Below are 20,657 nucleotides of genomic sequence, written 5' to 3'. Positions count from 1 at the left end.
CTCTCTGTCTCTCTGTCTCTGTCTCTCTCCCTCTCTCTCTCCCCCTCTCTCTCTGTCCTCCCTTTCTCTCTCCCTCTGTCTCTCTCTGTCTCTCTCTCCCTCTCTCTCTCCCCACTCTCTCTGTCTCTCTCTCTCATACACACACACAATGATATATCTTTTGTAAATAGACCAATGCATTTGTATAGAGCCATAGGATTTTATAAAGTTTCAAGGAATTTTAGAAATTCTCTAATGCATTGGCATAAGAGGTTCTATGACATATTCATGTTAATAGCAGAACCTAGATTTAGTAGTTTAGTATTCTGTTATAACTTGCAGAATATTTCTTCAAATTTTCCCTTTGGTGAATATCTATAAATGTCTATCAAAGTAATTTTCTCATTGGAGGCTCTTGTGAATACAAATCAACTAATGTCATACTTGTATGCTCTCATAATAAATAGGAACTTTTGACTGATTGGAAATGAATTACTGTTTAAGTATGATTCGGAAATATAAGTTATTTGCTTCTATATATAGTTTAAACTGAATAATTTCATTTGTGGATAGAACTTAGTATTGTATAAATTATCTTATTTACAGCCTGTCATCCAAGTACAACTCAATAGAATGTGATATGTAAAAATTTGTAGAAATTTTGTGTTCAAAACATTTGTGAAAATAAAAATATGCAAAAAAAATCTACTAAGTGAAGAATATGTATTTCCTTCTTTTAATTTTTCTTCTTTTTAATTAATGCTGGCATTTGGGCTTCATCTCAAGGGCTTGGTGCTGTCCTTAGCTTCTTTTTGTTCAAGGCTAGCACCCTATCACTTGAGCCACAGCTCTACTTCTGGCGTTTGCTATTTAATTGGAGATAAGAGTCTTATGAACTTTCTGCCTGGGTTGGCTTAGAACTGTGATCCTCAGATGTCAGTCAGCCTTCTGGGTAAGCTAGGACTACAGACATGAACCTGGTTCCTGCTTCCTTAAAGTAATGGAAAATTGTCCTTTTATTTTCTTTTTGCTCATTAAAAAGTGGTTTTATAAAACAAGATGAGGTGATTCTAGTCACAATTTTGATGTTTCTGTTCTTTAACCATCAGGATATTAGTGAAGAATCTGATCCAGCACTTGATCTGCATATGTCCTTGGAAGAGCTTTATGCCCAGAATCTCCTGCAGAGACAGGATGAGAATCCACCTTCAGTGGATCTGAGCATGGGGACTGTTTCTGGCTTCACCATGAATGATTATACCCCTTCAAATGCTATGGAGCAGCAGTATGAATGTGAAAGCAGAATAGCTTGGACTGAGTCTCAGTTACCCAGTGATGTGATGCCATGCACTGACCTCGCTTCTCCTGAGCTACTTGATTCAACTGGAAAGGTAGTATTTTAGATGTAGTTTGTGTGTTATCATGAGTTTTGGCACCAAAGAGTTAGTGTTTTGGCTAAGCTCTCCATTTGGAATGAGTGCTCATCTGACACTGAGACAACCTATGAACTTGTTTTGATTATAGGTGGGTTCTTGCTAAATAAAGCACAACTAATTAGAGTACATGTATAATGTTGAAATCACACTCCAAAGTCTAGTTTTTCTTTCCATGTGACTTGTCTTTCAGGGTTCTGAGTATTTGATTGAACAGCGCTCCCTGGCCTGTAATGCCGAAAGTGTCATACTGCAGAATATGTCCAAAGAATCTTTTGAGAGGACTATTACTATAGCAAAAGGCAATTCTAGTCTAGGTAAGTTTTTCATTTTCTAAATATCTCTACTCCTCAAACCTTGTGCAGGAGAGAGCTTGATCTTGGTAGGGTTTTGTTGTTGTTGTTTTGTTTTGTTTTGTTTTTGCTACAGATCAGAAAACCAATGTTAGAATCTCAATCTCTTTCTGTCTTTCCCTCAGAAATTTTCTTGTAGTTTTTGTGGTTTTTCTATTCATGTATTTGTTATTTTTCTGAAACAGTTAACAGTTTTGTTTATTTCATACTGGCTTAAATCCTTCATTCTCTTAATTATTTCAAAGTATTCAAAAGCCTCATTTACCTTCAAGTAAAAGATATATGAATTGTGTTTGAAATAGCAAATCAGAAAAGGAATTCTTAGAAAATGGAAAGTCATCAATTTGAAATTCTAAATTTTTTGGAAAAGGGAATTATTAGTTTTGTTTTGAATGTTACTAGTTATGCACAAGTCAGTTTGTATTTAGTTTCTTTCATTTACTGGAATAAAGACTAAAGACATCCAGGTGTGCTACCACCAGATATAAATGCCAGTTCCTCAATAGTTCTTTCCAGGTGGCAGGTTTCTAAAGTCCTCTGTTGCTGAGTGTTTTGATTGGTTAATCATCACAAAACCCTCAGAAATGGGCAAAGAAGATTTCCTTTGGAAATAAAACCCTAATTATAATAGCTAAAACTGTTAGGACAGAGTACATTTGTTCTCTCATTGAATATAAATAGTCATGTGATTCAGCCTTGTCCTCATTCCTCTATGTGAATGAGAGATCCTATACTCTGTGTGCTCCAGTACTGCCTGAGACTCCAGTGAGCTCTTTGTCAGAGATATTTCTCCTTCTAGGACAAAATTAATCAGCACCCTTTACACTGATATGGCAGGGCCTTGTTTCTTGGTTAAATCTGAGACTTAGCAGAAGAATCCAGCAGTGCTTATTTGATGAGGAAGACTCCAATCTCTGCCACGTAGATTTTATTCTATATGGGGCTCACTGGGTACTTCCTGCCAAAAGTGGCCAAGTTAAAAGTTATAGCAGGGGATTTCTAAGACTTGTGATATTTCATGGTAGGAAACAAGCCCCAGAACTTTCCATAAATCATTAATTAGGAGACAGGTATTATCAATATGTTACAGTGTCATTTATTTCATCTGTTCAAGTTTCTACAGTGTTTCTACAACTATCTTACTCAGAATACTAACGTTATAGCTGTCCAAAGGCCCAAGTTTAATAGTTTGAGATGTGGTAAACTTTAAGGAGACAAATGCTCTTTTGGGATTACTTCTCAGTACTTTCATATTGTGATGTACATTGTGGAGTTCTGAGACATGATCATAGAATGCAGTTTTATTTAGCCACAGAGCCCATTTTTGTTGTTATTGTTGAACAACTCATAACAGAAAAAGCCTACTTTGAGAAGTCCTATTCTAATTCAGCGACCAAACATACATTGTTCTGTATATTCTGGGCAGTGTACTTCAGTACCATGATATAATCCCTTTGATATAATCCCTTTACTCAGAGAACATGAGTTTAATGAAGTAAGCAAGTGGACATGGAATCCTGAGGCATTAAAATACTATTCGTGCTGTGAGACACATATAGAAAAAAAGGAAGGGCCTCTTGAAGGAAAGAAAAGGAGATGCTTCATAGGCAGATGAGGAACTGGAAAAAGCTGCAGAGCTAAGGCAGAGAGATGAGAACATGTGTCTATGTGATATCTGGCAAAGTAAGCAAGTGGTCAGGGTTATGTGCAGGATGCAAAACTTCTTATCCTCCTAAAAGGACAAAAGTGGGACACAGTCAAGATACGTTTTAGGAAGGCCATTGCAGTGTAGTTTAGAGGCAGTGTGGAAGCAGTAAGAAGCTCTTTTAGGAGCTACAGTTTGATCAGTGTGATCATATAATTTCATTAACTGGCATTGAGAACCTATTTTTAGTATACTGAAGCAATGTTAAATTTTCTCATCTTTTCTTCATCTATTGAGATGATTAGGATTTTCTTGTATATTTTTTGTTAGTAAATTAGATCCATTGATTTTTTTAACATGGTTAAATACACATGACATAAAATTGACCACCTTTACTATTTAAGTATACTCACACTGTTATGTAAACATCACTAGTAATTGATTTCCTAGACTTTTTCTAGCTTTCAGTTTAGGATAGAGGTACATTTTAAATTATAGCCCATGAATTTTCTTTTGTTTTTAGTTTTCAACTATTTTTTATTGAACACTTTATACCAAGTATTTTAAAAGATACTCTGTGTATCTGTCTGTCAGTTAATTTTTTATCCAACCCAACACTAAGGTTAGGCTAGGGATTATTATCTTCAATGTACAGCTCAGCAAACTGAGGACTGAATCAAGTTAAGATAGTTGTTCAGAGTCACACTGATTGGAAATGATGAACAGATATTTGTAAGTAGTCTGTTTTCTATGGAGCATAATTCAGACTATTCTTCTGTACTTCTCCCAAGAAAAATCATGGAGAGGTCTTTGAAGTTTCAACCAAAATCTAGTTAGCAGATATTATGTCCATCCTGTTGAATTCTCCAAATCATTATTTAGTGGAAGGAAAGTGTAAAGTTGGTTATATGGGTGATGTGACCTAATAGCCTTATTTGCTGGTACAGTGGTGAGTTCATTATACAATTAAAAATGAATTCAGAGGTCATGTCAACCATAACTCATAATGACATTTTCATATTGCTTTATTGAGTGCATAGTGCTAATTAAAACAAGACAATAAATTAAATTCCCAGTGAGGATTCCTGAGCTAAATTTTGTTTTGTTGTCATATATTTTGATTTTAACATAGTATAGTTGTTTCAGAAATCCTGGTGGGAAGGCTGGCTATATCTGTAAATTATCACCTATGGAAACACTTAAGAGCTGACCTCTGTGTTCATTACAAAAAACTGAGATGAAGCTGGGTGCCAGTGGCTCACACCTGTAAGCCTAGCTACTCAGAACACTGAGATCTGAGTATCATGGTTCAAAGCCAGGCTGGGCAGTAAAGTCCATGAGACTCTTATCTCCAATTAACCATGAGAAAACTGGAGGTGGCTCTGTGGCTCAAGTGGTAGAGCACCCATCTTGAGCTGAAGAGCTCAGAAATAGTGCCCAGGCCCAGAATTCAAGCTCCACAACCAAAAAAAAAACTGAGATGAAATAATATATATAATTGTTTGTTGTTTTATGGTAAGGGAAAATGTCTTCTTGCTGGTTCTGGTGGCTCATGACTGTAATCCTAGCTACCCAAGAGGCTGAAATCAGAGGATCGTGGTTCAAAGCCAGCCTAGGAGGAAAGTCCATGAAACACTTTTATCTTTAACCACCAAAAAAGCCAAAAGTGGAGGTATGGTTCAAGTAGAAAAGCCTTAGCCTTGAGCAAAAAAATCTCAAGAGACAGTGCCTAGGCCCTATTCAAGTGCCAGGACTCATTCCCTCCTCCACCAAAAGTATCCTGTTAAAACATTTAACAGTAGTATGATTCTAGCAATATTTTAAATATAGAAGATAATGTTTCTTACTAGGAGTCTGAATTTCCTGTAGCCAGGCATAAGGTATTGGGCTAAAGTAATAATTTAGATCATTTTTCAAAAAGTTTATAATACTGTCTGATTTGGTATAATTTATATTAATTGGAAAGATAGTCTTTATTTTTATTACATAGAAAGAAACCTGTATATAAATGTGTGACTTTTATCAAAAAAGATTTTTATAAATACCATGATACTTCTTATTTTGTTTAATTGCATCATTTTTGAAAGAAAATTTGACCATTTCACTTAATTGTATTTACATTATTTTTCCAAAAGCTTTAAACATAATTTTAAACGTTTATATCTTGAAGGAATAAGATGAGTGTAGAGTGGGAAGGGAATTTACTCAGACAGAATATCTTGAGCAGGCCTTATTGAGGAAGTAATATTAAATTAAGAGAGGCAATTAGTTATGTGAGACCTACAAAAAAAGTAACAGTATCAGAGACTCCAAAATGGTGAGGGGCTAGATGGATTACCAGAAGAAGGGTGTTATGGCTGGAATGTAGGAAACCAAAGACTACAAAGGAAGCATGCACTTTGGGAGAGGCAGGTCACCAGTGCCCTCTACACTGTCCAAGCAAATGTGTTGTATGTTAATACAGTAGGGACCACTTGGAGGTTTGTATCCAAAAGAATGATGGGGTGTATTTCATTTTTCTGAATGGTCTCTCTGCTGTAAGGAATACATGAAAGCAATATTGGAAACAGTTGTAAAAAGTTGAGCAAACATTATAGTTCAGTTCAGGATTGGTATTAGAAATGAAGGAAATTAAGTGGATTTAAGATAAATTACAGAGATATAAGTAATATGTGTTGCTGATGCATTAAATAGAAGGATAGAAGAGAGGTAAGACTCCAGAATAACTCCAGCATTTATTTATTTATTTATTTATTTATTTATTTATGGATAAGGGAGAATAGCATGGCAGCATTATTCACCAAGGAGGATAAGAGGTGGTGAAAATTTGAAAGTTCAACTTTATACTCTTTTAAGATTGCATTTCCTATCATGATATGAATTCCAGGAGATATGTCAAGAAGACTGGATGTTCAGTGAGACATTGCCCTCATAGCACTTCAAAGATAAAACAGCAATAGGTTACCTTCAGGCACTATGGTAGTAGTAGAGATTGTAAGACTTGAGTACAGGGGGCTGGGAAGGTGGCTCAGTGGTAGAGCACTTGCCTTGCATGCCAGAGGCCCTGGGTTCGATTCCTCAGCACCACATAAGCAAAAAGAAAAAAGCCGGAAGTGGCGCTGTGGCTCAAGTGGTAGAGTGCTAGCCTTGAGCTGAAGAGCTGAGGGACAGCGCTCAGGCCCAGAGTTCAGGCCCCACGACCAGACACAAAAAGACTTGAGTACAGGAGGACAGGAAGGAGCGAGGGAGGACGGGGAGAGGGTGGGGGGGGGAGGAGGGGTAGGGACAGATGTCATCCTCAGTGGACTGGGCTTGGAAAGAAAGAGCACAAATAAAAGTCATTGCTAGAAAATAAAAAAAGGACTTGTGCTGTTATAAATTCTGTGCAGTGCTTTTTATAGCTTCAGAATAGTATATAGTACCTATTTGAGAACAAACAAATGAGTTAGAAATAAGGCAGTAGCAGGCAAGTTTTTTAACTTGTAGAATTAATTTCCCATTTGTAATCTTGTTTTATTCTCTTAAATATGTAAGGGAGGAATTGTTATTATAACATTGATCTGATAGTGTAATGTCCCTGAGAGAATTTTGTATTTAAAACCAAAATGTAATCTCAACACATCATATGGTCTAAATTATATTCAGTCCACTGTATGGAGATGCTTATTTTATTAAACATAGAGTAGTTTATCTTCAGATAATTTTACAAACTTTTCTCCCCTATACCGTGGTTTGAACTCAGGACCTTACTTTTACTCAGCAGGAACTCTACCACTAGATCCATGTTCCAGTCCTCTTGGCTTTAGTTTATTTTTCAAGAAAGGTTTTGCATTCTCCCCCCCCCCCCCCAGGACCATTCTCAGACTGTGATGCTCAAACCACTGTCTCCCAAGTAACAGATTACAAGCCGATCCACAAGATTCTGCCCTAATTTCACAAGTATTTTAAAACTTACTTTAAAATATTTTGTTGGAAAAACTGTTTTTATTGATGAAACATGTTACTCTTTTTTAGCTGTGAATCTATAGTGATTATTAAAGTGAATTTGAAAATTATGTATAAAACCATATCTATACTCTTTTTATTCCATAGGGATGACAGTAAGTGCTAATAAAGATGGCTTGGGGATGATTGTTCGAAGCATTATTCATGGAGGTGCCATTAGTCGAGATGGCCGGATTGCTATTGGGGACTGCATTTTGTCTATCAATGAAGAATCTACCATCAGTTTAACCAATGCCCAAGCACGAGCCATGTTGAGAAGACATTCTCTCATTGGACCTGATATAAAGTAAGTCTTATTTGAACCCTAGTTTGGCTTAGGAAATGCAGGAGTTTCAGTTAATTAGAATGTTTTTAGGAGATATTCTATTTAATGTGCTTAATAGACTCTTTAAGATTATAACACTACTGAAATTTTGCCAACAGTATTACTTGGCATTTTTATTTTACTTCTCCAATGGTTCCTATACAAACCCTGCCTGTGAGAGATGCTTCAGAGAGATGTGAGAGTAAATTTTTACGGAGCTTCTCATAAAGAAGTGCAGATTAGACTCCCGTTGTCTCCTGATTGTCCTATATAAATTCTAGAATCAAGCCCTTTCTTTATAAGGGCTCACCATGAAAAACATTAAATACTACAGCATGTATCTGATCTTTGTCTTTCTTGAACTATTTCATGACCCAAAGGGATTCACTCATGTATTTAGTATCATTTACTAGAGGTTATATATGTTGGCAGGAAGTGCTTTTAAAATTTTCCATAATCCTATAATGTTCTAAAAACATGTAATATATTGACTTAGTGTTTACCTTGCTAAACATTTTTTGAGTCAGCATGAAAATCAACTTATGACTTCATTGTCACACCTCATCAGTGTGGCTTTTTCCTCTAATATTAATCACTGAATATTTGTGTTTAATGTATAAGGGTTAAAACCATAAAATAAGAGCTCAGGAAAAGATTCTTTACCTTAAACAGATGTAATGATTACCAGTACAAGGGACTTTTCTTTATTAATGTTGGTTTACTGAGGGCATTCTGTTCTACTGGTTCCTTTGCAAAATATGTATTGCTAAAGCTTAGGTAAAAAGACCTATATTTGCAATCTGTTTTCCATTCTTCCATCAATAAAAATTGTAGAAGGGAACATACCATTTTGAGTGATTTCTGCTTTTTATCAAGATTTTTTTTTGGTCAGCTTCACTAATGATCTTTTATGTTTTTTGCTTGCCTCTTTTACTTCTCTTTTTCAGTAAAGCAGTTCATATGACTATTCCTTAATTATCTTCAGTGAAAGTAAACATCATTAAAAATGTCAATCCCTCTGTCACACAAAAGCAGAGATGCTTGAAGTGCTTTCCTCACCACTATGACCATGTTACTTCATTTTGCCTAAAAGAGGAAGTGCTGCAGGAGTTGTAGCACACAGAATAGGTTGGCACATAGTGCAGATACCTAATAACTGCAATTGGATTTGCAGTGGTATGATGTACATGCTGGGCTGTGTGTCTGACACACGTCCCCGGCCCATGTTTTGATATTCTGAGCACTAGCATCAATGCTTGATGCTAGCCTTACTTTTCAGTTCTACTGACTGCTTCAAAGTAAGACCTTTGTGACATCAGTTTGATGTAAGTCATGTGTATAGTCAGTTCTAGAGAAGTTTGGAGACATATTTTTTAAGCCCTGTCTTCCCTAATATTTTCATTCTGTGTATGTATATAGGTCTTCTACCCTTGACTTGCTGATTGAGCAAGTCAAAATACCAATTCCTGTGGGCAACAGCTTTATTTTGACCTTGAAAGGATAACTAGGTGTCTTAAATACTTGCTTTATAATCTCAGGGATCAAAATGTTCCGTGAACTTTTCCATTTAAAACAAACAAAAAAAATCTATAATCTTTCTTCCCCTGGAAATCAACTTATCAGTCAATCTCACACGTATACACATCACACAATCATAACCACAAAATGCATGGATTTCTTCTTAACTGTCCTACTAATGCTCTGATTTAGATGAATAGAATCCACTCATTGAGTAAATAATAGAAAGAAATAAAAGAAAGTAAAGTCATCTTTACATAATCCTTTTCCAGAAAGAGCAGTGTGTTAGACGGTGAAACAAAAATAGGTGCTTAGATTGACTGGGGTTGAGTAGTGGGTTTTCTGTGTTATGCATTTAGTGTTTTGGGTCACATCCATTTCTGTCACTTACCTTTCAAGAAGCAAAAGTTAGAATTACCTTAAAAGCTATATGAGCAATCCTCCTAAAAGGAAAGTATGCTGTTTCATTATTCTGAGTGGAATTGTAACACTGCCTCTGGCCAGTTCAGCTTTTTTATACTACTGCCTTGCACCTAAGCTTGTTCCTCATCACCTTCTTTATTTCTTATTATAAACCTTACTTAATCTGGGGAGGTGGTAGTGAGAGGTCTATGGTAGAGACTTAAAAATAAAAGAATCTGGCTCAGTTACATAACTATTGGCTATGTTTTAAAAAAATGCTTATTGAGACAATGCACTAGCTTTCTTTTTTGCTCTTTACTATAGATAGCTAGGAACTTTGTGTGCATTCATGTATGCCTGGATAGATCATTTGAGTTTCAAGAGTTCAAGAACAGCCAGTTTAAGTTCCAGGTTTCATTATTTTGTATGGAAGCCAGATGTGGAAGCCTCACCAGAATGCATTTTGTTTCACTTCTCCCTCCACCTTGCCAGGAGCTCTTATATTTCTGTAATAATAGCCAGAGTTTTGTGCTTAGCAGCAGCTGCTTATAACATCTGCCAGATAATTACTGAGCTGAATCAGAATTCACCTGCCTTAACCTCAAGTGTGGGATGAATTCCTGATCAAGGAATAAAAGATTGATTGCAGTCCCATTTTTCCATGCTTGTTAATAATCACTGCTATAGACACCAGTAAAGAGCAGATGCTTTTCTGGGGGAGGTGTAGATGAGAGGAGGTGGAAAGCAGGGAGGGCGGGGGAGGAATAACCAGGAGCACCCACTTTTAACTACATATGTATGCATCTCACATTCAGCACAAGACATTGACATTTGTTAACACCATTGTAAAAAGATGCCACGGCGTATGCTTCACATTCTAGATTTTCTGCAGCACCTGCTGACGATCGAGCCCCCTTTTATATGTGAGTATCGGTGATTCAAAAGCTCATTATGGCTGTGTGTTGCAAGTTGTCTGTGAAAACCATTGCGTGTTTTTGTAGTCCCAATGAAAGGATAGATCAAGATATAGATTCAGTGTATACAGCCTTGGCTTTTCCCCCTTCATTTATATAAGAACATAAATTCCAACAGAGCTATGCTGCTGTTCACGTTTTCATGTTGCCATGATGACTAGGAACTCATTTCCAGCCACTAAGCTTTCAAGCACTTCTGTGAGGGAATGATCTTGTCGGCCTGTGCAGGAGCACTCTATATTAATAGCTGTTTCACATTTCGACATCACTGACAGTAGTTGTTTTTCTTCTTCACGTGTAACCAAAGTTGGTTTATGTTAGTTTATGTTTGAGAATTGTGAATTCAATTCTCAAAAAAGCTGTCTCTGTGCATTTATGCGGTTTGTAGCTCAGCTTTGATGTTCTCTGTTGGTGATCTGGTAGTTTTTGTGTGGTCTTGTGGCCCAGCATGTGTTGGAATTGCTCTGCATGTGCTGTTGCATTGTGGGATTATGAGAAGCTTGTTCTGGTGACTTGGTTGTTGACACTGAGCTAAATATCTGTGGAAACTGCCTTCTGTTTTTTATTTTGGTTTTGTTTTTTTGGCAGCACTAGGGTTTGAATTAAGAATTTTGCACTTGCTAGGCAGGTACTTGAGCCAACACTCTAGCCCTGAGCTGTCTTCTTTTGCTCTTTCTCACTAGTAGCTTGGCTACTAGTGGATCAGGAAAATGTTTGTAAAAGCCACTATACCCCAATCTTTGGCAAAAGAAAAATAGCTTTAAGAAAATGCAGAGGAAAATTCACTTCAACATTATTTGAGATACTATTTTATTATTATTGCATTTATGTCCTATATTTGCCTCTTACTTTTGCTGTTTTTTTTTTTCCCTTTTTCTTTGGCTTATTCTCCTTTTTCACTGTTTTTGATTTCTGTACCCTTTGCTTGTATATAAGTTTCCTGTTTTTTCTAAAGGGTTTTTTTTTTAATGAGTTTTCTGGACTCTTCAATAATAATACCAGTTTTATGAAATACAGTGTTTTAAATTTTAGTGTTTTAAATTTCTTTTTATTTTATAAATACGAGCCTTTCCTGATGTAATGCCCTGCATATTTTTGACACATTAATTTTGAAGAGATGACAGCAACTTTTCTGTTCTTTTTTTGTAACCTAAAGGTATTTTATAGATGCATAATCTCAGTAAGGCCAAAGTTAGAATGCAGCTCTTTTGTGTGTGCGTGTGTGTGTGTGTGTGTGTGTGTGTGTGTGTGTGTGTGTGTGTGTGTGTGTGTGTGTGATGGGGCTTGAACTTTGGGCCTGGGCTCTGTTCCTCAGCTCTTCAGCTCAAGGTGGGCACTCTACCACTTGAGCCACAGCGCCACTCCTAGTTAATTGGTGGTTAATTGGAGATAAGAGTCTCACGGACTTTTCTGCCTGGGCTGGCTTTGAACTTGTTTCTCAGATCTCAACCTCCTGAGTAGCTAGGATTACAGGCATGAGCCATTGGTACCTGGCTTAGAATGCAACACTTTTACCCTGCCTTTATCATAAATCTCCAACTCTAAGTATTCTGTTTCACTTTTTAGTCCCTGAGGTAAGTGTGACAAAGATTCACAAGGGTCTGCTTGTTTTGTTGGAATGAGAGGAGTGATCAGGAGCATAGTCTTACATTTGCACAGTGCTGATGCTCAGCTTAATGCGTGCTTCCCACAGGTAAGTATGCCAGTGTTTGAGGGCATGGTGGTACAGCCACAGTGTTTTACTTCCCATCATAACCCCCACTGGGGGTGATAAAGGGGTGAATGCTTTTTATATAGTAAGTAATGTATTCAAAATTATAATCTTCTTGATAAATTATGTCATTATCATTTTTAAAAATTCTTATAGGACAACAATAATCCTCGTGCCCTTTCCCTCCAGTGCAGAAGTTTTGTAGACATTATCTTAGTGGATAAATTATTGATCAGTGCTTTAATAGGCTTTTTGCACTGCCCTTATGTTTTAAATATTTTTTTCTTAGTTACACAATAAGTCATGCTGACTTCAGGTATTAATGAACTAATTGGGGATGTAGAACAGTCTTAACAGTTGTATAGCTAAGCAACATTTAACTTGAATTTTCAGATGATCATTTTCTAAACATGGCTGAATTCCACATCTCACAGCCTTTCTTTCACCTCAAATCTAATCAGTACTTACTTAATTAGTCAATGGCTTTTGAAGTATAAACAGTAGTCTTTTCTTCCAATGGAAAGTGAACATGTCTATAAGAAATGGCTACAAATTAGTTTGACTCTCCTTAAACTTAGGTGGCTTGGCTTCATACTTCAGACCTGACTATTCATAACTTAATAGAGCTAATGTAGTTATTAAGTGTAGTATGTAATTAAGCATTAAGTGTATTATGGAATAATATAATTTGGGAATTCAGTGTTTAATTGAGTTCACCTAATTTGTTTCTACAAGGAAACTCAAATATCTTTGGATAGAAATTAATGTCCTCATTGACATCACTATCAGTAGTAATAGTAGTAGTATCACACTATTATATACAATATTGAATATCAAACCCAGTGCTTCATACATGGCAGGCAGATATACATAACCACGGAAATACATCCCCAGTCCTCTAAAGAGTTGTGGAGCTTTCTAATGTCAAAAATTGACTATTATCATTGATCCTAATATATATACATATATGAATATATCCATATGTATGTGTAGATATGTGGCTTTAGCAGCAATATTTAGGATTTTTAGTTTTAGTGATTTTTTTTGCTTGTGACATTTTTCTGAGCATGCTGATTAAATGAAATATGTGAGAAAGTCTGGACAAAGGTTCAGTATTTTTTTCCATGTTTTGAAATATTTTCCATCAGGCAGATTCTTGTTACCCTTTACTTTATGGATGTGGTTTCTTCCAGAATTACTTACATACCTGCAGAACATTTGGAGGAATTTAGAATAAGCTTGGGACAGCAATCTGGAGGAATAATGGCCCTGGATATTTTTTCTTCATACACTGGAAGGTGAGTGAAACACATAATCTACAACAAATGAATAGTACAGCAAATACTAAATAAGAATTTTGAGCCCATTTTCAAACAGCATAAAAACAACTACATTTTTGAAATACCTTTTCTTCTAAGATTTTAAAACATTCTCCCCTTTTTCTTCAATTACTTAAGCAATTATAATATAGTATGGAAAATTTGGGAAATACATGAACATTGAGGCCAAGAAATTAAAATAATCTCCAATCCTACCATCCAATACAGCACTTCTAAGATTCTTTTTTTTTGGGGGGGTGTCCGGTTGTGGGGCCTGAACTCTGGGCCTGGGCGCTGTCCCTCAGCTCTTCAGCTCAAGGCTAGCGCTCTACCACTTGAGCCACAGTGCCACTTCCAGCTTTTTTCTTTTTGCTTATGTGGTACTGAAGAATCAAACCCAGGGCCTCAGGCATTTAAGGCAAGCGCTCTACCACTGAGCCACCTTCACAGCCCCAACATTCTTAGCTTTAGTAATTTAATCCAGATATATTATTTCATCAATTCCTTGAAGCTTGTTGTCTCAATGATTTTATACAATTTCTTTTCTTATTTTGTAAGGAATTTATGTATTCTTTAATTATCACACAAAGTCAGAAACTTTTTTGTGTGTGCTCATTCTGGGGCTCAAACTCAGGGCTTGGGCTCTGTTCCTGAGTTTCTTTGGGTCAAGCCTAGCACTCTACCATGCCTCTTTGTGGTGGTTTATTGGAGATAAGAGTTTCTCAGACTTACCTGCCTGGGCAGACTTCAAATCGTGATTCTCTGTTTTTAGCCTCCTATGTAGCTAGGATTACAAGCATAAACTATCAGAGACTGGCTGCCCAGAAACATTTTATAGTAAAAATACAGTCTTTTGAGCTGAGCATCTTGGTATAGAAATGTACATAAGCACATTAGGAAATAATGTGTTTACCTTTTTTTTTTTTTTTTAGCTAGTGCTGGAGCTTGAACTCAGGGACTAGGCTCTTTGAACACATTGGTTCAAGGTTGGCACTCTACCACTTGAGCTACAGCTCCACTTCCTGCTTTTTGGTGATTAATTGGAGATAAGAATCTCAAAGACTTTCCTGCCCAGGCCGGCTTCAAACTATGATCCTCAGATTTTAGCATCCCAAATAGATAGAATTACAGGTATAAGCCACATGGGTGCCCAGCTTACGTTAAGGGTTTTAAAGGCTGTTGATATACAATGTATTAAGAACCTTTAAAGAATAAAGGGAATGTTTCTCCTTTCTTAGGACAGGCAGGACTGGGGATGGAAGCTGCTGTTGACTGAGTACAGACCAAGGGGAGAAATAATTTTTTTTTTCTTTTGGTTGGTCGTAGGGCTTGAACTCTGGGCTTGGGCACTATCCCTCAGCTCTTCAGCTCAAGGCGAGCACTCTACTGCTTAAGCCACAGCGTCACTTCTGGTTTTCTAGTGGTTTATTAGAGATAAGAGTCTCATGGACTTTCCTTGCTCGGGCTGGCTTTGAACTATGATCCTCAGATCTCAGCCTCCTGAGTAGCTAGGATTACAGGCGTGAGCCACCAGCGCCTGGCTCAGAAATAGTATTAAATTGCTTTTCTGTCATGAATTCTGTCATTTTATTCTTTCATTTATGGGCCTATTTTTTCAGTTGCACCTGGTAACTGAATATTAAATTTCTCTTCAAGTGTACTGCTGTTGAGAAGATTGACCCTTGTAAGTAATCTGAGGTGTCAGAATAGCTCTATATTTCTAAGAGCATGTCAGAACATCCTAGGACCACATGATGTCCAGTGGCCCTACATGAATCATGAGACTCTATCATGCTTTCCCCTGTACCTGACACGGGATCACAGCATATAGGGAAAGGAAAGTCATGCTATGTGTTTAATAAAGAGAAAGAATGCTATGGTCCTTCAGGCCTCATGAATTTTACGGGAAAATGAGTACCCTGTCCAGAATTAAGTCCCACTGTACTCTAAAATTTCCATCTCAGGCTTAATGACAGGGATTGATTCCCAGGACTTCCTGTCAAAATATCAAAATGGGAGAGCAATCATTGCAACATCCTTCTGAAAGAACCTTTCAAACGACATAATTACAGAATGTACCGTTAATATCTTAATCCTACATTGCAGGGCCTTAACATTCAAGCAATTAGAAAGAAAGCTGTTTTTATCACTGAGCATCCTTCAGCCCAAGAAGGAATTCAGCCTTGATTGCTATTGATGTCCTGATGCTTAAAACAAAGCAGCCTACCTATTATACAAGAGTAGTCTGCAGCAGAGGGATTAAATCATTTTCCAAAGTCCCAAAGCTAGTACATGTTAAAGCCAAACTGAGAATGTAAGCAGTCAGACACTTTATTTCTAAATGTTGGATCCAAAGAAAGAGTTGCACAAGGCCATAAAACATGTGCACAGAAGAGCTCAGGTTTTGTTGTAGAATAGCCTCAATCCCACCCTCCCTGCTACACTACAATGTGTCTTTGTCCCAGTTATTTTACTTCGAGCTTATATGCAGATTTGGAAAGTCAATTATTTTACTTAGCAGGAAATTGTTTGTCAACACAGTAACATAGAGAAAAGAAATCTAATTCTTTCTTGGTTGTTGAGTGCAAGAAGAAAAATAGTTTATTCTGCTCTTAGGATCACTTGACTTTTGATTCCCTGAAACCACACACTAAGATGGACAAAGAATTCTTGGCCCATTAGAGTAGCATATCTGGTCATGGAAAAGATTAAAGATTAGAAAATAATTTGAAGAGACTGGTGTTTGTATATCAGAGGATTTAAATTATTTGTTTTTTCACAGCTAACAGTGCAAGAAGACCATGAGCAATGTGGCCAGGAGTGTTTCTGAATAGCTCCTTGAGTTTAGTCTTTTGATCTCAGTATCTCTTCTAACCATAGTTGTCAGCATATATTTTAGAGACCCCTCCCTTCCTAATTTCTTTTTTTTTTGGGGGGGGGTCTGGTCATGGGGCCTGAACTCTGGGCCTGGGCGCTGTCCTTCAGCTCTTCAGCTTAAAGCTAGCACTGTACCACTTGAGCCACAGAGCCATTTCCGGCTTTTTTTTTTTTTCTGCTCATGTGGTGCTGAGGAATCGAACCCAGGGCCTCGAGCATGCAAGGCAAGCGCTCTACCACTGAGCCACCTTCCCAGCCCCCTTCTAATTTCTTATTACATGTGCCTTTCTAGTCAATTTTTATGTCATTGTCTCTCCAGTTGTTTGTTGAGGTTTAGCCTTTACTTTCATCCCTTTGCCCTAGAACCTTCACCTCTTTGTCTTAGAACCTTCACATGAGGGCTTCTCTTGGACTGTTTTTCTTTCATTTCCTTGATGTAAGTTTTAGACTGTCCATTCTTAGAAATGTATCCAACTGTCTTGCCCTATGGTCAGACTTACTTTTGGGAGCCCAGCCTCATCTAAAACCAAATTTTTCAGCTTGCATAGAAGGTGAGTTTGACACAAAACCAATGAATGAGTTGGGTCTATAGCACATAGAATTCATTGCTACAGTTTTAAAATATCTATTGTTGCAAGGTGAATCATCCCAAAAGCCATATTTTGAAATATGAAATTCTAGAGACTTTATTTTACAGTTAACAGGCTGTAGTCCGCCTGTCATTGTTACAAAGGCCTGCAGCCCCCAAATACATGTAACACAGCTAAACAGGAAAGAAATAACAAAAACAATACCACAAGCCAATTCAGCTTCCATGGAGAGCTGAACCGGAATGCCATGATGACTGGAGATGAGGCAGAAGACAGGACACAGGACACCATCATGGAGACACACGTGGCATGGTGCAATGCTGCCTGGGCTGGTCCAGGTCTAAAAAGGTCGGTGCAGGGGGCAGATCCACAGGAAATTCCCAGTCCCAGACACTGGACTGACAGATTCAGTAACCTATCAGCCAAGTGTCTGCCCCTGCCTCCAGGGATCCGGGCACACCCATCACCCAGGAGGCAGGTGATGGGCAGGGGGTTTCTTCCTTCAGCATGACAAGGTGACAGACCCTGTAAATCTACCATGTGGCCAATATGGTGCCAGCCAGACCTGACCTTCTTACTTCACTATCATTAAGGTCAGATGAGGAAAGTTGTTTTTAAGGAGAACCTAGACATTTATTTGCTCACCAGAAATGCTGTGAATCACGTTTAAGTCAGGTGTATTATTGGGATTATATGACCTCTGACCTACCTCAAAGTAATTTGAGAGAGTGCACTATTCCTGTCAGTGGAGAATGGATATAATTTGAACACATACTTTCTTTAGACTTTATAGTTCCTGTAAGATCAAATATTTAAAATTTAATAATCTTCTCTGCTTTAAAAGAACTTGTGGACATGTTGTTTTGACCAATATTATAATGGATTTTCTTTGCCATTTTAACCATTCTCTATTGCTTTCACAGAGTTATTTATTGATGCAAAGTATAACTTTCAAGAAATAAAAATGTTGGGACCCATCTTAATGTTAGAACCCAGTGAGCCTATGTGACTCCACCCTGGTTAAACAATCATCTTATTGTTTGCAAGTTTAGGAAAAATGTGGATTGCAAGTCTCTGATAACAGAGTATAGAGGCCAGGTGGACACATCCAATCAGTAGCAGCACATATGTAACACCCGCCACCAAGGAATGCAACCCCACCCCCCCCTCACCTCGCCAAACCCATGTGATAGGCTGACCAAAGTGGTAGGCTAGTTTAAACAACTGTTTAGGGATAAGTTGTAACCTCATTGGTCACCTGCGTGACCAAGTAGCCAGACTGTGCAATTTTGTGCGTGTGTTGCAATGCTATTGGCCATCTGTGTGTGGCCAGCCTAACTGCATGGCCTGTTCCCTATAAAAATTAGCCCTTGCAGATGAATGGGGTTCGCTCTCTGCTGAGGCGGCCCTGACTGGTCAGTCTGTTTCTAGATGCTTGGCACAAAATATAGCTTTGTCTGACTTTTACTTTGTTTCAGTCTCGTTCCTTTGATTACAGACCCCAATATTGGGGGGCCACCCCAGTAAAAAATAGTCTTGACAGTTATTATAGTTTAATTTAAAACCAGTGAACAGACAGGACTTTTTTTTTACATAATTAGTATTTGACAAAAATCTAAGTTTGTATGAAAAGTGATTAATAGATGGGGCACACAATTTATTGTAAACTATTTTCTATAAAGAATATTCTGCACCTGGGCCCTCTGGCCCACAATGAAGCTGGACCCTAAGCATTTTCTTCTAAAATGGAAAGAGCAATATGGTTCACCCTTAGGAAGTGAAGATGCTAAATTCCTGGCATACTTGATGATAAATTCTTTCAGAGCAGAGAAAAATGTGCATGCTTATAACCAATATAGTCCTGCTAGCTTTTGGTGCATGGTAGGAATTCAGGAAGTATTTGTTGAATCGTTTTCCCTTAAAATTCCAGCTTTTATTAGCTTCTTCACATTCTTTTCTTTCATTTTTTCCAGGAAATAATTTAGTATCTCTTCTTGCCTTTTTGTCTTGTTGCTCTTCTACGTAATGAAATTTAAGTGCTTGTAAATAGTCTCTCTCTTCCTCTTTTAGTTTCAGGAATGGTTTCTTTCATGGGAAAGGAGTTTTAATTTTGAGAATTTCACATTTAGAATAAACCAAAAGCCTGAGGTTCACATTGTGTTTATAAACCCTGTAACAACTAAGTATAGCATACTGGTCTCTTTTGAAATTCCTTCTGTTTTTCAGCAGAAGAAAATAGGGTGGCATAGCTGTTACGTTGGAAGAAAAGTGTGGGAATAACCCCAGAGTTAAGGTCTTCATGAAGAAAAACTCTTATACCAAGCTCCTCTTTAGGCCTTGCCAAGTCTGTAATATATATCACTGTGACTACATCCCTTCAAGACCCACAAAACAGAAAACGGCTTGGATTCAGAAATTCTTCCATTGTGGGGCAGAAGGGAGGGGTAACAGCAGGGAGAGTGGAATGTCAGGGAAGGGGAGAAGAATGGAAATACATTTGGCCTTAAATTAGCATACATTTTCCCAAAAACCCCACAGTGAAATAAAATTACTGGTCATAGTTAGATTTAGTTTATCAAATTGGTTAGTAAAAGATTTCTTTAAGATCCATTTTGCAAAGACCATCACTTAAGGGAATCAAAGAATTCCTGTTTTAATACTCCTGAGTTAAAATAACTATGTTGCTGCTTATCCAGTACTTCTTTTTTCTTTACTAAAATTACTTTCTACTGTAAGCTTGAATAAAAATCTTCGTTGGTGGTGGCTCAGTGGTCGAGCGCTTGCCTTGCATGCCTGAGGCCCTGGGTTCAATTTCTCAGCACCACATAAGAAAAAAGCCGGAAGTGGCGCTGTGGCTCAAGTGGTAGAGTGCTAGCCTTGAGCTGAAGAGCTGAGGGACAGTGCCCAGGCCCAGAGTTCAGGCCCCACGACCGGACCCAAAAAAAAAAAAAAAATCTTCGTTGGTAACTGTAAAAAAAAAATGTTCTACATTTTTAGCCTAACCAATCACATTAAGTACCTATGAAACAGTATTGCATGGGATACTCATTGTTTAACCCTTTAACCAGAGACATTCCAGAATTACCAGAACGGGAAGAAGGAGAAGGAGAAGAAAGTGAACTTCAGAATGCAGCCTATAGCAATTGGAATCAGCCCAGGCGGTAAGAGATATTTCTGTCTTCTACTCACAAAGTGGATAGATATGTTTAAGGCAGAGGTGTCATTTCAAATGCTATAGCTTGCTCCTTGTGACATGACAAGTTGTTTGATATTCCTAACCTTCCACTTCTTCATGTGTACATAGAGAAAATAATGTGTATTTAACAGGGTGAAAACTAACATATATTTAAGAATCTGGAATACAGTAGAGCCAAAGTAGCTAGTAATACTTTGTAAAGGTGTGTATGTGTACACACATGTTCACATGCCCGTCCTAAAGCTTGAATTCAGGGCCTACGCACTGTCCCTGAGCTATTTTGCTGAAGATTGGTGCTCTTATAATTGAGCCACGGCTCCACTTCCAGCTTTTTCGTGGTTAATTAGAAAT

The 20,657-nt window shown here is 37.6% G+C and overlaps 1 protein-coding gene across 4 annotated transcripts in view; it reads left to right on the top strand.

Moving 5' to 3' along the window:
• Mpdz (multiple PDZ domain crumbs cell polarity complex component) overlaps nt 1-20,657 on the top strand; it is a 161,504-nt gene that overhangs the window by 85,762 nt on the left and 55,085 nt on the right. For all 4 annotated transcript variants that reach the window (XM_042686636.1, XM_042686637.1, XM_042686635.1 and 1 more), the window contains 5 exons: nt 1,089-1,370; nt 1,606-1,729; nt 7,503-7,701; nt 13,518-13,622; nt 20,179-20,271. In XM_042686636.1, coding sequence (XP_042542570.1) covers nt 1,089-1,370; nt 1,606-1,729; nt 7,503-7,701; nt 13,518-13,622; nt 20,179-20,271 — 803 coding nt within the window. The remainder of the gene's footprint in view (nt 1-1,088; nt 1,371-1,605; nt 1,730-7,502; nt 7,702-13,517; nt 13,623-20,178; nt 20,272-20,657) is intronic.

The sequence above is a fragment of the Dipodomys spectabilis genome, unplaced genomic scaffold, assembly GCF_019054845.1.
Source record: "Dipodomys spectabilis isolate Male_0828 unplaced genomic scaffold, ASM1905484v1 ptg000098l, whole genome shotgun sequence".
Lineage (NCBI taxonomy): Eukaryota > Metazoa > Chordata > Mammalia > Rodentia > Heteromyidae > Dipodomys > Dipodomys spectabilis.
Note: the sequence above shows the minus strand (reverse complement) of the source record. Positions and strands in the feature narration are given on the sequence as shown.